The sequence below is a fragment of the Lithobates pipiens genome, unplaced genomic scaffold (genome assembly GCF_037356315.1).
Source record: "Lithobates pipiens isolate NorthernLeopardFrog02 unplaced genomic scaffold, aLitPip1_a1.2 Scaffold_18, whole genome shotgun sequence".
Lineage (NCBI taxonomy): Eukaryota > Metazoa > Chordata > Amphibia > Anura > Ranidae > Lithobates > Lithobates pipiens.
In genome coordinates this window covers 607,313,491-607,325,914 of record NW_027507758.1, presented here as the reverse complement: position 1 = coordinate 607,325,914, position 12,424 = coordinate 607,313,491, and the positions used below count along the sequence as shown (strand labels likewise).

The 12,424-nt window shown below is 46.0% G+C and overlaps 1 protein-coding gene across 1 annotated transcript; it reads left to right on the top strand.

Annotated features, from left to right (window-relative positions):
• Positions 1-8,027: 8,027 nt before the first annotated feature.
• LOC143989225 (3-galactosyl-N-acetylglucosaminide 4-alpha-L-fucosyltransferase FUT3-like) lies at positions 8,028-12,190 on the top strand. The gene is made up of 2 exons (XM_077489285.1): positions 8,028-8,156; positions 9,700-12,190. The coding sequence occupies exon 2, from the start codon at positions 9,771-9,773 to the stop codon at positions 10,899-10,901; it is 1,131 nt and encodes a 376-aa protein (XP_077345411.1). The 5' UTR covers positions 8,028-8,156; positions 9,700-9,770; the 3' UTR covers positions 10,902-12,190.
• Positions 12,191-12,424: the final 234 nt, after the last annotated feature.

Here is a 12,424-nt window from a genome sequence, read left to right as displayed (position 1 = left end):
ACCTCCCTCCACTGGTACGACAGAAATATCAAGAGCGTGCAACATGTCTCTACCCAACAAATTAATAGGACATTTTGTTGAAATCATAATTTTACACTGAGCCTTTTTACCCGTCTGTGGATCTTCCACAGTAAGGCCTTCAGACACGGCCTCCTGTTGCACCAAACCATTTGCAGATTTTACATATACTATATACTTTTTTCTTTACCCCTGGGGGCATATCCAGCGGGTGTATTAGGGTCCTACAAGCCCCAGTATCACAGAGAAATGTTATCCATCTACCCTTCACAAACAAAGTTACTTCTGGCTTGACTTCAGCATGCAAACAAGTTCAAAAGTGCATGCATCCAAAATTTCAGATTCTCTCTCATCATTTTCTTCTGTATCTCTCTCTGCAGACATACCAACATCTTCTAGTCATGCTTATTCCTCTCTGTTTGACCTGCATTCTTTTGCCAAATGCCCTCTTTTACCACACAGTAAACACTCCCCCCTCTTCTTTTTTCCCCTCATAATCCTGAATGCGGGGCCTTGTCCGGGTGTTTCCCACCCTTCTGTTCTCCTTCTCTATGACATACACATCATTACCTTCACCTACCATAAAAACCTTCCCTTTCTTTACTTTCTTTTTTGATTGGAAGTGCCGCTCAGCATGCCTCGCATACTCGATCAGCTCCTGAAGTCTACAGATCCTATGGTTGATCATGTGTTTGGTAACAAAACAAGATATAGGTGCAAGCAGCCCCTTCAAGATTGCATTCTTTAGCTGTTGCTCATATGGGCTATCATTTACTTGATTTACTGGGACTTCTATTCCAGAATGATTATTGAAAATCTCCCTCATCCTAACAATGACATTTTCCACTGTTTCCTCTTCTCCCTGCACACACTGATTTATAATGGACCAGTCGGCTCAATGTATCCATCTATTCTCTATCCTTGCTATAAGGGCATTTCTCCTGTTTTCAAGTGCTGCATCATTATGAGGCAACACCACTCCCTGGTTGTTTAATGCACTCCAATCTCCCACTATATGATGCCAGTCGGGACCCAAAATCTGTCTGATGACCTGCTCTATTTCCCTCCCATTGAGATGATAGCTATCAATCATTCCCATGATATCTTCCCTAAATTGAACTATGTTGGCCTTGGAATGTGGTAATCCTTAAATAGCTTTTTTAACATCCTCGGCAGTCCAGAGGCGGTAGACCATCATAGTGTTGGGGACTACTATACCTCCTTCATTTTGTCCTGCCCTAGGGTTGGGAACTTCAATTAGTGGAAACTCTTCCTTTCCACATTCTGTTTGTTCCCCCTGCTGAGGGGGATATCAATTTGTTCACCAGGTCTCCAAGAAATGTTGTAACTGTTGCTGTAAGGGGGGTCCCTCGTGGACTCCTCTGGACAGCAAGAGTCATCTTGAGGGGGGGGGGGTAGCTGCAGCCATAGGAGAATGGGTTGCATCTGCAGGTGACCCCGGGGGAACAACAAACAGTGGAGAGTTGGGTTGCATGGTAAAAGGGTTATTTATCGACAGTTGGGGGGGTCAGTGGGGGTGGCTTATTGCATGCCTCTGTCCCATACGGTGGTGGGGACTGCAGGTCTGCAATAGGATATAGGGAATTGGGAGCGGGTGCTGAAGTCAGATGGGAGCAGCTACTGTTGGTGGGGTTAGGGAGTTCTCCAAAATATGTGCGGGGGCTGTCTGGTGCATTTGGTTTGAACTAAACTTTGGAGGACGGTCATATTATTGTCCTCCTCTTTGTCCAAAAACATAGTCTTTTTATGGTTTTCTGAATTTAACCTATGGTTAGCCTCCTCAAGACATTTCTTTGCCTGGGGCAGGCCTAATTTCTTCTGTTTCCTAATTTTCATGCTGGCATCATTTCTAAGCTTTCTACACAATATTACACAACAAACCTTCTTTAAAGATACATCAAAATCATACTTTGTTTTTCACATTTTAAGAAATTTCACATTCACTTTGTCTAGACTACACATATACTTAGCATCTTCATTCATACCAACAGATTTTCCATGTATCATACCCATTTCGTTTATCGTGCGCGCAGAGTTATTTTTGTTAAGGTCTTCTCACAATGACACAACACACGCACACAATATCTTATCACTTGCAGCCACTCAATGACTTTCTAGCTGTGATATATCACTTCTAGATTACTGATCTCGTTTCCTGCTAAAACACTGGTGTCTTCTTACTTAATACTTGTAGAAAGCATTTACAGAATAACAAGCCGACTGAGTTCTCCTGACTGTTCTTTCACCTTATCAAAACATTTAATAACTTATTTTGATCCAAGGGTATTTATGTGCCGTTCATGGATTATACAACATATGAGGCTGGTATGGACGTTGTGGGTCCACCAAAATGTCCTCTGTTTGTTACCTGGAATTCTATCAAGCCACACCCTTATATCAACAGGGGATTCTTTAGGTTTTGATCTGGGAGTATTCTTGATCCAAGGGTATTTATGTGCCGTTCGGGATTTATACAACATATGAGGCTGGTATGGACGCCGCGGGTCCATCAAAATGTCCTCTATTTGTTACCTGGAAATCTATCAGACCACACCCTTGTATCAACAGGGGATTCTTTAGGTTTTGATCTAGGAGTATTTATGCGTCCCCACAGGATTTTTCTGCAGCTTACAAGGCTGTCAGGATCTAAGGGACCCTACCCCTATATCAAATGACAATTAACCTAGAGAAACAAACAAGAAAACACAAAAGAGAACACCCGCAGTGCTCGACTGCCGCCAGGATGCCCTGTGCGCGTCTTCCCAAAACGCGGGTTAGTCACTAAGTCTGCCCATCCAGGATGGCCACAGACGGATCTATATGGGGAATACGTGACCATTTATTTCCCCTCAACAAGGGTAAAGCAGATAGAGCAGAAACAGATAAATATTCAATCAGTTTTTATATTGTATGTGTGTATTCAAATCCCTTATTCATTACATTTCTAATCAAGTCTAACACAAAAGGTTAATAATAAGATAAAAATAAAAATATTACCTTGTCCCATAAGCGGTCTCTTATGCTGACTGCCTGGGAAGTACTAGTTCAGAGGACCGGCCTCTCTTTAACGTCTAAATTGAGAGGGAGGACCTACAGTTTTGCCGTACGGTCATCGGTCACTGAGTTGATCCAGTGCGTCTCAGGAACTTGGATTTCCAGCTCGAAAGGACCAAATTGTTACGGAAATAAATTACCGTCTAAGACCGTCTTCAAGACAAGATAACATTTATTTGCATATGCAAGAGAAATGAGTTGCATTGCATGTTCAGATAGGCATCCGTCATTTCTGGCTTAACACTATAGTGTGTCCTCCTTTTATATGCCTCGGACACCCCTCTTTCCTGTTACAGAAAAGTCCAGTCATATGTATTTTCAACTTTAATCTGAACAATGACAGGAAAGGTGGAAATATCCGTTACAGACTTTTTACATTCACAATTGTTATACAGGATACTGACTTGAGTTTTCAAATTTTGCAAGTCTAAGCATTTTGTTATAACTAAGCTATATCAAATAAAACTATATTAATATCAAATGACTTTTTTCATAGATGACATAAAAAGTATAATTTCTCTGGCGGGGGGGGGGGGGGACCTGTGAGGTGAGGGAGGGACAGAGCTGTGGGGGGGGATGCTGTGATGTGGAGGGAATGAGGTGGGAGGGGGGTGGAGCTGTGATGTGAGGGAGGGACAGAGCTGAGGGGGGGGCTGTGATGTGAGGTGGGGCTGGGAGGGACAGGGCCGAGGTGGGCTGTGATGAGAGGGAAAGAGGTGGGAGGGGCTGTGATGTGAGGGGGGACAGAGCTAAGGGGGGACTGTGGAGGGAGGGACAGAGCTGAAGGGGGACTGTGGAGGGAGGGACAGAATTAAAGGGGGGGCGGCTGTGGAGGGAGGGACAGAGCTGAAGGGGGGGCGGTGGAGGGAGGGACAGAATTAAAGGGGGGCGGCTTCGGAGGGAGGGACAGAGCTGAAGGGGGAGGGAGGGACAGAGCTGAAGGGGGGCAGCTGTGAAGGGAGGGACAGAGCTGAAGGGGGGGCTACGGAGGGAGGGGCAGAGCTGAAGGGGGGCTGTGAAGGGAGGGACAGAGCTGAAGGGGGGATAGAGCTGAAGGGGGGACTGTGGAGGGAGGGACAGAGCTGAAGGGGGGCTGGGGAGGGAGGGACAGAGCTGAAGGGGGAGGGAGGGACAGAGCTGAAGGGGGGGTGTGGAGGGAGGGACAGAGCTAAATGGGGAGGGAGGGACAGAGGTGAAGGGGGGGCTGTGGAGGGAGGGACAGAGCTGAAGGGGGGCTGTGGTAGGAGGGACAGAGCTGAAGGGGGAGCTGTGGAGGGAGGGATAGAGCTGACGGGGGGGCTGTGGAGGGAGGGACAGAGCTGAAGGGGGGATGGCTGTGGAGAGAGGGACAGAGCTGAAGGGGGGCTGTGGAGGGAGAGACAGAGCTGAAGGGGGGCTGTGGAGGGAGGGACAGAGCTGAAGGGGGGGGCTTTGATGTATGGGGGGCTGCAATGGGAGGGACAGAGCTGAGGGGGTGGGACTGTGATGTGAGGGAGAGACAGAGCTGTAGAGGGGATGCTGTGATGTGAAAGGGGGACACAACTGTTGGGGGGATGTGATGGAACAACAGAGCTATGGGGGGGGCTTTGAAGTGAAGGGATTGCAGAAGACCCCACTGTGGGGAGGGGTGAGGTAAAGGGGGGGAGGGATGGTAATATGCAGGGGGGTTGAAGACCCTGATGTTAGAATGGGATTGTGATATGAGAGGTGGTGGTGTGAGGACCAGAGTCTTCACACAAGCATGCGTTTCGGACCTCTACTGTAAATAAAATTGACCTTGCATTTTAATTTGATACCCCCTGGCCTATATAGTTGGTGGTAATAGGGAATTCTATAATCAGGACTGACAGAATTTTGTCTCCAGGATCGCCTCAACCAAATGGTTTGCTGTCTCTCTGGTGCCAAGGTTCAGCACGTGATGGACCAGGTTGATGAATTACTGGGAGGGACTGGGCATGAACCAGCTGTGTTCGTCCATGTTGGAACCAATGATAGAATATATGGAAGGTGGAGGCTCCTTCAGAACCAATTTTAAAGAACTAGGCTGCAAGTTGAAGGGAAGGACCTCCAAGGTGATGTTCTCTGCAATATTGCCTGTGCCATGGGCAAGGCCGCCATCAGGGGGGTACAGGCATCACACCTGTAAGGGGCCCGGCTGTATTCAGGGGCCCCCGCCCTGACAATCAGCATTGTGCCGTTGAGCCGAGCAGAGAAAACTTCACTAGCACCCCCAACCCCCCCCCCCGCTTATCAGCTGAGGAGAGAGGAAACGAAGAGATTGCTAATTTAATGTTTACCAGCACCCTCCCCCCGGTTATAGGTATGCTAATGAAGAGAGGAGGGGGAGGAAAGAAAAAGAGAGCTTGCAGAGATTACACTCACAGCGGCTAATGTTCTATGCTTATCCATCCCCTGCGGAGGCAGAGCCTAAGGGACACGGACACCAAAAACAGAACGGATAGTGCAGCATGGAGTGTAAGTTGCAATTTAATGTGTCCTGCTGACTGTGCCACCATGTGCTGTTTATCTCCTTCTTCTTGGATGGGACACCCTAAGACCCCTCTCTAGTGGCCGAAAAGGGCCTAAATCTGCCCGCAAAACGCTGCCGGAGCAGCGTTTTGCTGGCAGTATCTCAGCACTGCCCCATTAATTTCAATGGGGAGGAGCGGTGAGTTCACCGCTCCAAAGAAGCTGCTGGCAGGACTTTTTCTGATGCCCTGCCAGCACACTGCTCCAGTGTGAAAGCCCTTTCATACTGGAGTGAATGGAGCCGCTTTTTTCAGGTGCTTTGTAGACGCTATTTTTAGTGCTGTAGCGCCTGAAAAATGGCCAGTGTGAAAGGGGTCTTAGGCTGACTAGGTGTAAGAGTGTTAAAATAAAAGTGGGTTCACCGAAGAACTTGGTGGGAAGGTCAGTGGGCCGATTCAGTGGGCGGGCCCTGGATAATGTTGGGGGTTGGGCCCTGGGGGGCCCAGGCCTAAAGCTGTGTAAAGGGCCCCAAAATTTCTGATGGCTGGCCATGGGCAACACAGGAAAGGCAGCAAGAGACTGGAGAGCTGAATGCATGGCTACAGACCTGGTGTAAGAATTTGGATTTGGCTTTCAAGAGAACTTTTCTTTGGGATGCAACATATATGCTAAAGATGGTTTGCACCTAACTGTTATGCTGGGGGAAAGGTTTATGGGGATGCTGGAGGAGTATTTAAACTAAGATTGAGGATGAATTGGATTATAATGGATCAGAGAGGGGTCAGTCAGGACTGTCTTAATGAGTGGGCACTGCTCAGGGGCCCCAGCTGCATGGGGGGTCCTTGCACTTTCCCCAAAGCAGCTGGTCCTTGAGTCCCATGATGGCACTGAGTGTATACACAGGGGAGGCAGCCTGGCAGCGGTGTGCCATGTGCAGAACAATACCTATTTCACAATCAGTAGGGAGGGGCAGGGCCAGAGTGCCAGTGATGCTCTGACCCCACCCCATGCAGCTTGAATGCTCGGGACTCGAAGGTTGCGGGGTAGGAGCTGGAGTGGGAGCTGCTGAGTTGGCAACACTGAGAGCCCACCTGTGGAAGTAGCATTGTGGATGGTGTTATGGTGAGCCCAGCTGTCCAGCACTGTTTGCACCAAAGGGCTTGGAATACCCGGAGACAAGGGGTATCTTATGGTATATGGTAACAGTGCTGAGTGGATATCTGGGATGTAGAGGGGTTCAGAGTGCTGGGGGGATATCTGGGGTGCAACCCTGCATCTTGGCCTAGGCCGCCATGGCCTAGGGCAGCACTTTGTAGGGGGGCAGCACGGAAAGAGTCCCCACTGGCTTGTGTTACACTGTTAGTGTAGCGCCAGTCTTAGGGGCACATTAGTCTAGCGGCTGCTCTGTATGCAGTGGGGGGGCCCGTTCCTAATTTTGGCTGTCCTCTTATTCTGGACCACAAACCTTCCTCACTGTGCTATATGTTTTCTGCTGCACCATTGGCATGGTTATATCTTCTTAGTCCTCTCCATAAAATTATCAGATATTTGTGCTTAAAGTAGAACTATAAGCAACACTTTTTTTTTTTCATCTTGGATAGCATAAGGGAGGGTTATAGCCCTTGTCAATTAATTTTTTACCATGGCTGTCCCATTGCAGAGATTTCACTTCCTGCCCCATAGTCAAATTTTTTTTTTTCTGTGGTTTTCTACTTTAGTGGCCTGGCACACCTTTGAGTGTCCCAAGGAGAGTAGAAATGTGGTGAACAGTGGGTGTGGCCAAACTGCTCTTGCTGACATAATAGTGGCCCGGCACACCTTTGGGTGCCCCAAGGAGAGTAGTAATGCGGTGAACAGTGGGTGTGGCCAAATTGCTCTTGCTGACATAATTGTCCTGCCCCCCCCCAGTGATGCCAAAAATGCCCTCATACAGCCACCCACAGCTCCTGGGTGGCAACAGAATTGTGCGTGACTATCATGGTTACTTGAGGAGCCACGGCCTGGTCTGAAAAATGTGTCCGGGTTTTCAGTCCGCGTAAAACCCCGGACACGTGATTCAAAACCCAGTCTGTCCAGGTGAATCCCTAAGGGAATCGCTGGCTGAAAACGGCAATATCAGAATCATGTCTGTAGCTACAGGCATCATTCAGATATACCCGCTCAAAGTCCATTACGTCATATGACGGCGGGTGGGCGGGCGGGAAATGAAATACCACCAAAAGAAAGCTCTATTTGTGGGAAAAAACATGATAAATTCAAATTTGGGTACAACGTTGGATGACCGCGCAATTGTCGTACAAAGTGTTGCAGCGCTTTGACTTGTCTGTGACTGCAAATGGTCGAAAGTGCAAGTTTTATCTTCTTTCAGATCTATACTGGTGGCATTAAAAAGTCAACCTTTGTCACTTATTTATATAATTTTCCTTCCTTCAGTCTGCTAACTATGGGGAGTGCTTAATTGGTTACAGCTGCTATATTTAGTAATATTTAACTCCGTTAACATACAGTAATATGCTACCGTCTGTAGAGCTCACATTGTGCTGGAACATTGACCAAGTGCAAATGGTAAAAAGAAAAGCGAGTGCCTGTAACCGGTAAGTACCATTTGAAATATCCAGTTAGTATTATTATTGTTTGTATTATACAGGTTTTATATAGCTCCAACAGTTTGTGCAGTGCTTTACAACATGGGGGTAGACAGTACAGTCGCGTTACAATTCGGTACAAGAGGAATCAGAGGGCCCTGCTCATTAGAGCTTATAATCTAAAAAGGAAGGGTCAATTGGTACAAAATGTAATAGCTGTGGGGGGATGAGCTGATGGAGGAAGTAAAACAGTGTATTAGTTAGAAGTAGGAAGGGCTTCTTTGAAGAGACGGGTTTTTAGGGATTGCCTAAAGATGGATAGATTAGGGGACAGTAATGCCGCGCACACACAGTCAGAATTCTCGAATTAGAAAAAGCCCTGATGGTTTTCCCGTCGGAATTCTGCTCAAACTGTTTTACCTACACACGTTCACATCAAATTCCGACCGCCAAGAAAGTTGTGAAGTACAACACGTACAACGGGACGAGAAAAGGGAAGTTCAATACCCAGTAGCCAATAGCTTCCGTCTCGTAGTTGAATCTGAGCATGCGTGAGTTTTGGCACGTCGGAATTGCATACACACAATCAGAATTTCCGATAGAAAGTTTTTCCGTCTGGAAAATTGAGAACATGCTATCAAATTTTTGCTGGCGGGAATTCTGCCAGCTAAATTCCGATGGAGCATACACATGGTCGCATTTTCCGATGAAAAGCTCTCATCGGTCTTTTTCTCGATCGTGTGTACGCGGAATTATACTGTAATTGGGATAATGAGTGCTAGCGAGGTTCAAGGAGTAAATTGCAACACTGACTACCTTGAAAGGAGTCTTCTGGTGATTGATGGTGGTTAACGTTGAGGATGGAGGGTTAAGTCCAGATGCTCAGATGGGTAAAGGAAGGCCAGTCCAGGGTTTTGGGCACCTAAACAAATTTGCTAAGTTATGTGAAGATGTGGGGGTGGCAAATTTCAGAGATGGCAACCCTAGATGCCACTGCTACCCCTAACATGTGATGTTGGGGGGCTGTGATTGGGAGGGACAGAGCTGGACAACAATTTCACCTCATCCATGTACAATACCCGAGGTTTGGGATGGATGATGCATGACCCATATCCTCCTACTTACCGCCAGCTAGACATGTGCAATTCATTTTGGTCCAAACGTACATTCAGATACATTTTTGGTTATTCAGAGATTCAGATGTATCAGAATCTCTGACTGAAATTGTTTTTTTCATTTGGTGTATTCATTTTCAAACTATTCATATCGGTCAAAAAATGATGGCTTGATTTGAATTCTGTATTAAGAATTGCTATAAATATAACCCCCCACAAAAAACAAAAAAAAACAAAACAACTGGAAGCACTAAACCCCAACTCAATTTTTTTTTTTCTTTTTTGGTTTGTCACTAAACAGAAATTTCAATTGATGAGACACACATAAGGTAGTCCTCGAAAGGTCTGTTGGGTCTATACACTGTGAACACATTTAAGATGTTGCCATAAATGTTTCTACATGCCACTTATGTTTCTTTTCTTTTTTTTTCGACCAGGAACACAGAACTAAATATTAAATCTGAGCTCTCATGTAAAAGTCATAAACAAGAACCCGCTTGAGTTCTATATGGATTTCCTAAAACAATCCTCAAAATTGACTTTGGTCTACTTCGGCATGTTGTTACTGGGAACCATTTCCTATGTTGCATTTGCCTACTATCGTGTAGAAAGACAATCGGTCACAAATGTTGAAATCCAACACAGGCCAAAGGTGACATCAGACTTTGTGACAGAGTTCTCAGTGACATCAAACCGATCGACTGTGACAAAGCCAGCAACTCAGACATTGCAGACCTTCAATAGGTCTCTGCTGACCATCTTACTTTGGACGTGGCCATTAGGTTATCAGTTTCCTCTAAATAGGTGTCCAAGAAATGAAAATTCTGGTTGTTTCTACACCGTGGACCGAAATACATACTCCATAGCAGATGCAGTTGTTATTAGTCACCGGGATGTATATAAGTCAGAAAAGCTTTTACCTCCAGAGCCAAGACCATCCGACCAATACTGGATCTGGTTTAGTGCGGAGTCTCCAACCAACTGCCCAAATTTAAAGCTCCTGGATGACAAAATCAACCTTACAATGTCCTACCGACTTGATTCAGATATATATGTTCCGAGTGGAGGGCTAGAAAAAGTTGATGGAAAAGGAAATTTTACAATCCCCCAAAAGTCAAAGTTGGTGGCCTGGGCGGTGAGCAACTGGAACACAAAGTACAGGAGAACCCAATACTATGAGGAGTTAAAGAAATACATTCCAATCGATGTCTATGGAAAATATGGCTTGCCTCTTCCGCGGAATGAGACTTTGCAAACTCTGGCCAGATATAAGTTCTACCTCGCCTTTGAGAATTCCATACATGAGGATTACATCACGGAAAAGTTCTGGAAGAATTCACTGATGGTAGGAAGTGTGTCCATTGTCATGGGTCCTCCACGTAAAAATTATGAGCGCTTCATTCCACCCAACGCTTTTATTCATGTTGACGACTTTTCATCTCCCAAATTACTGGCTGAATATCTTCTGGGTTTGGATAAAGATGAGAAGAGATACCAACAGTATTTTAGTTGGAGGCTCAGATATCGGCCAACACTATCCAAAACTGGTTTTCTATCAGCATACTGCAAAATATGTAGCGCGTTGAAAGAGGCTCCTCCTTATAGGACAATACCAAGTATTGCTGAATGGTTCAAATGAACTTATTGCATCCCCATCTATCCAAAATCAAGTGTTGTAGATAACCAGATGCACAAAAGGGTCAGTTTATCATGAGCTGATGTTTCACTAAGCCCTTGTACACACGGTTGGACATTTCGACCACAAAATCCGTCACATTTTTTCCGACGGATTTTGTTCCGAAATTGGTGTTGCATACACACGGTCGGACAAAGTTGTCGGAAAATCCAATCGTTCAGAACGTGGTGACGTTCGTTTTGGTATGGCGGAACTACGTTCAGGCTAGTAGCTAATAGCTTTGGTCTCGTAATTTGATCTGAGCATACGTGGCACTTTGTCCGATCGGAATTCTCTACAAACGATCGAACAAAGTCCGATCGGATCATGTTGTCGGAAAATTTTATATCCAGCTTTCAAACTTTGTTGGTCGGACATTCCGACGGAAAAATTCAGATGGAGCCCATACACGGTCGGATTATCCGACAACACGGTCTGATCGGACATTTTCCGTCGGAAGGTCCGACCATGTCTACAAGGGCTAAGTGCGTCTCAAACATTTTTTGGATAGTGTTGTGGGATTAGGCGGGTGAGGTACAGGGCTGGGACAAGGGATGGACAGGAGGAGGGACGGCCACCCTGGGCACAATGGTTTATTGCAGGGATGGGGGTGCCATGTGCATAACTTACTTCAGGGGAATGAAGACAGCCTGTCCTTCCTCTCTCCCCTTATGTGACTTATCACAACTGGAGAGATGAAGGGGGAGCTGCCTTTGCCGTTTGTGATCTGTGAGTACGGGGGGAAGGGGGCAACTCTGATGCGTGGAGGGACACCTGATGTAAGGGAGGACTGTGACGGGTGGGGGGGAGAGAACTCTGATGGGGAAGCCAAATGTACTGAGGGGCTCTGATGTAAGGTGGTTTTATTTGCTTTTACTTGAAATGTGGATGTGATTGACCTACTTTTATGTTTTTATTGTAGCGCATTTCGGACCTCCTTGAATCTTAATTGATTACCCCTACTGTAAGAGAATATTTTTGCACAAAAAAAGCCCTTTTGCAGGTGCGCAGTGGTACCATTAAGTCTTAATGGCACAACCACACACCTTGCTTTTTTGCACTTCTTCACCTGCGGCAAAGCATATGCTTACAAAATTACCATGCGTTTTGGTGCAGCACAATTATTCTTTAAAGATTTGCATCTATTTGTACTATGTTTGTGTTTTGTATGCTACAAATTTTTTTTAAAAAACTGTCGCACTCCATTAAATTGTTCGTGTTTTGGCTTGAAGAATAGGTGGCAACCCTAGGCCAGGGCCCTTCCCGCTGATCCTGGGGGCCCTTTTCCCGCTGATGCCCTTTATCAGCCCCATTTCACACTGTCGTGACGTGTCATGCGACTTGTGACATATTGTTGCATGACAAGTCAAAACATTCATTTTTAATAGAAATAAATAAAAGAACATCCAACTATATCACTAAAAAGTTGCCAACATCCCTTGTATGACCAATTCAAAAAGAGAGAACTACCCCCCCCTAATAGGGTG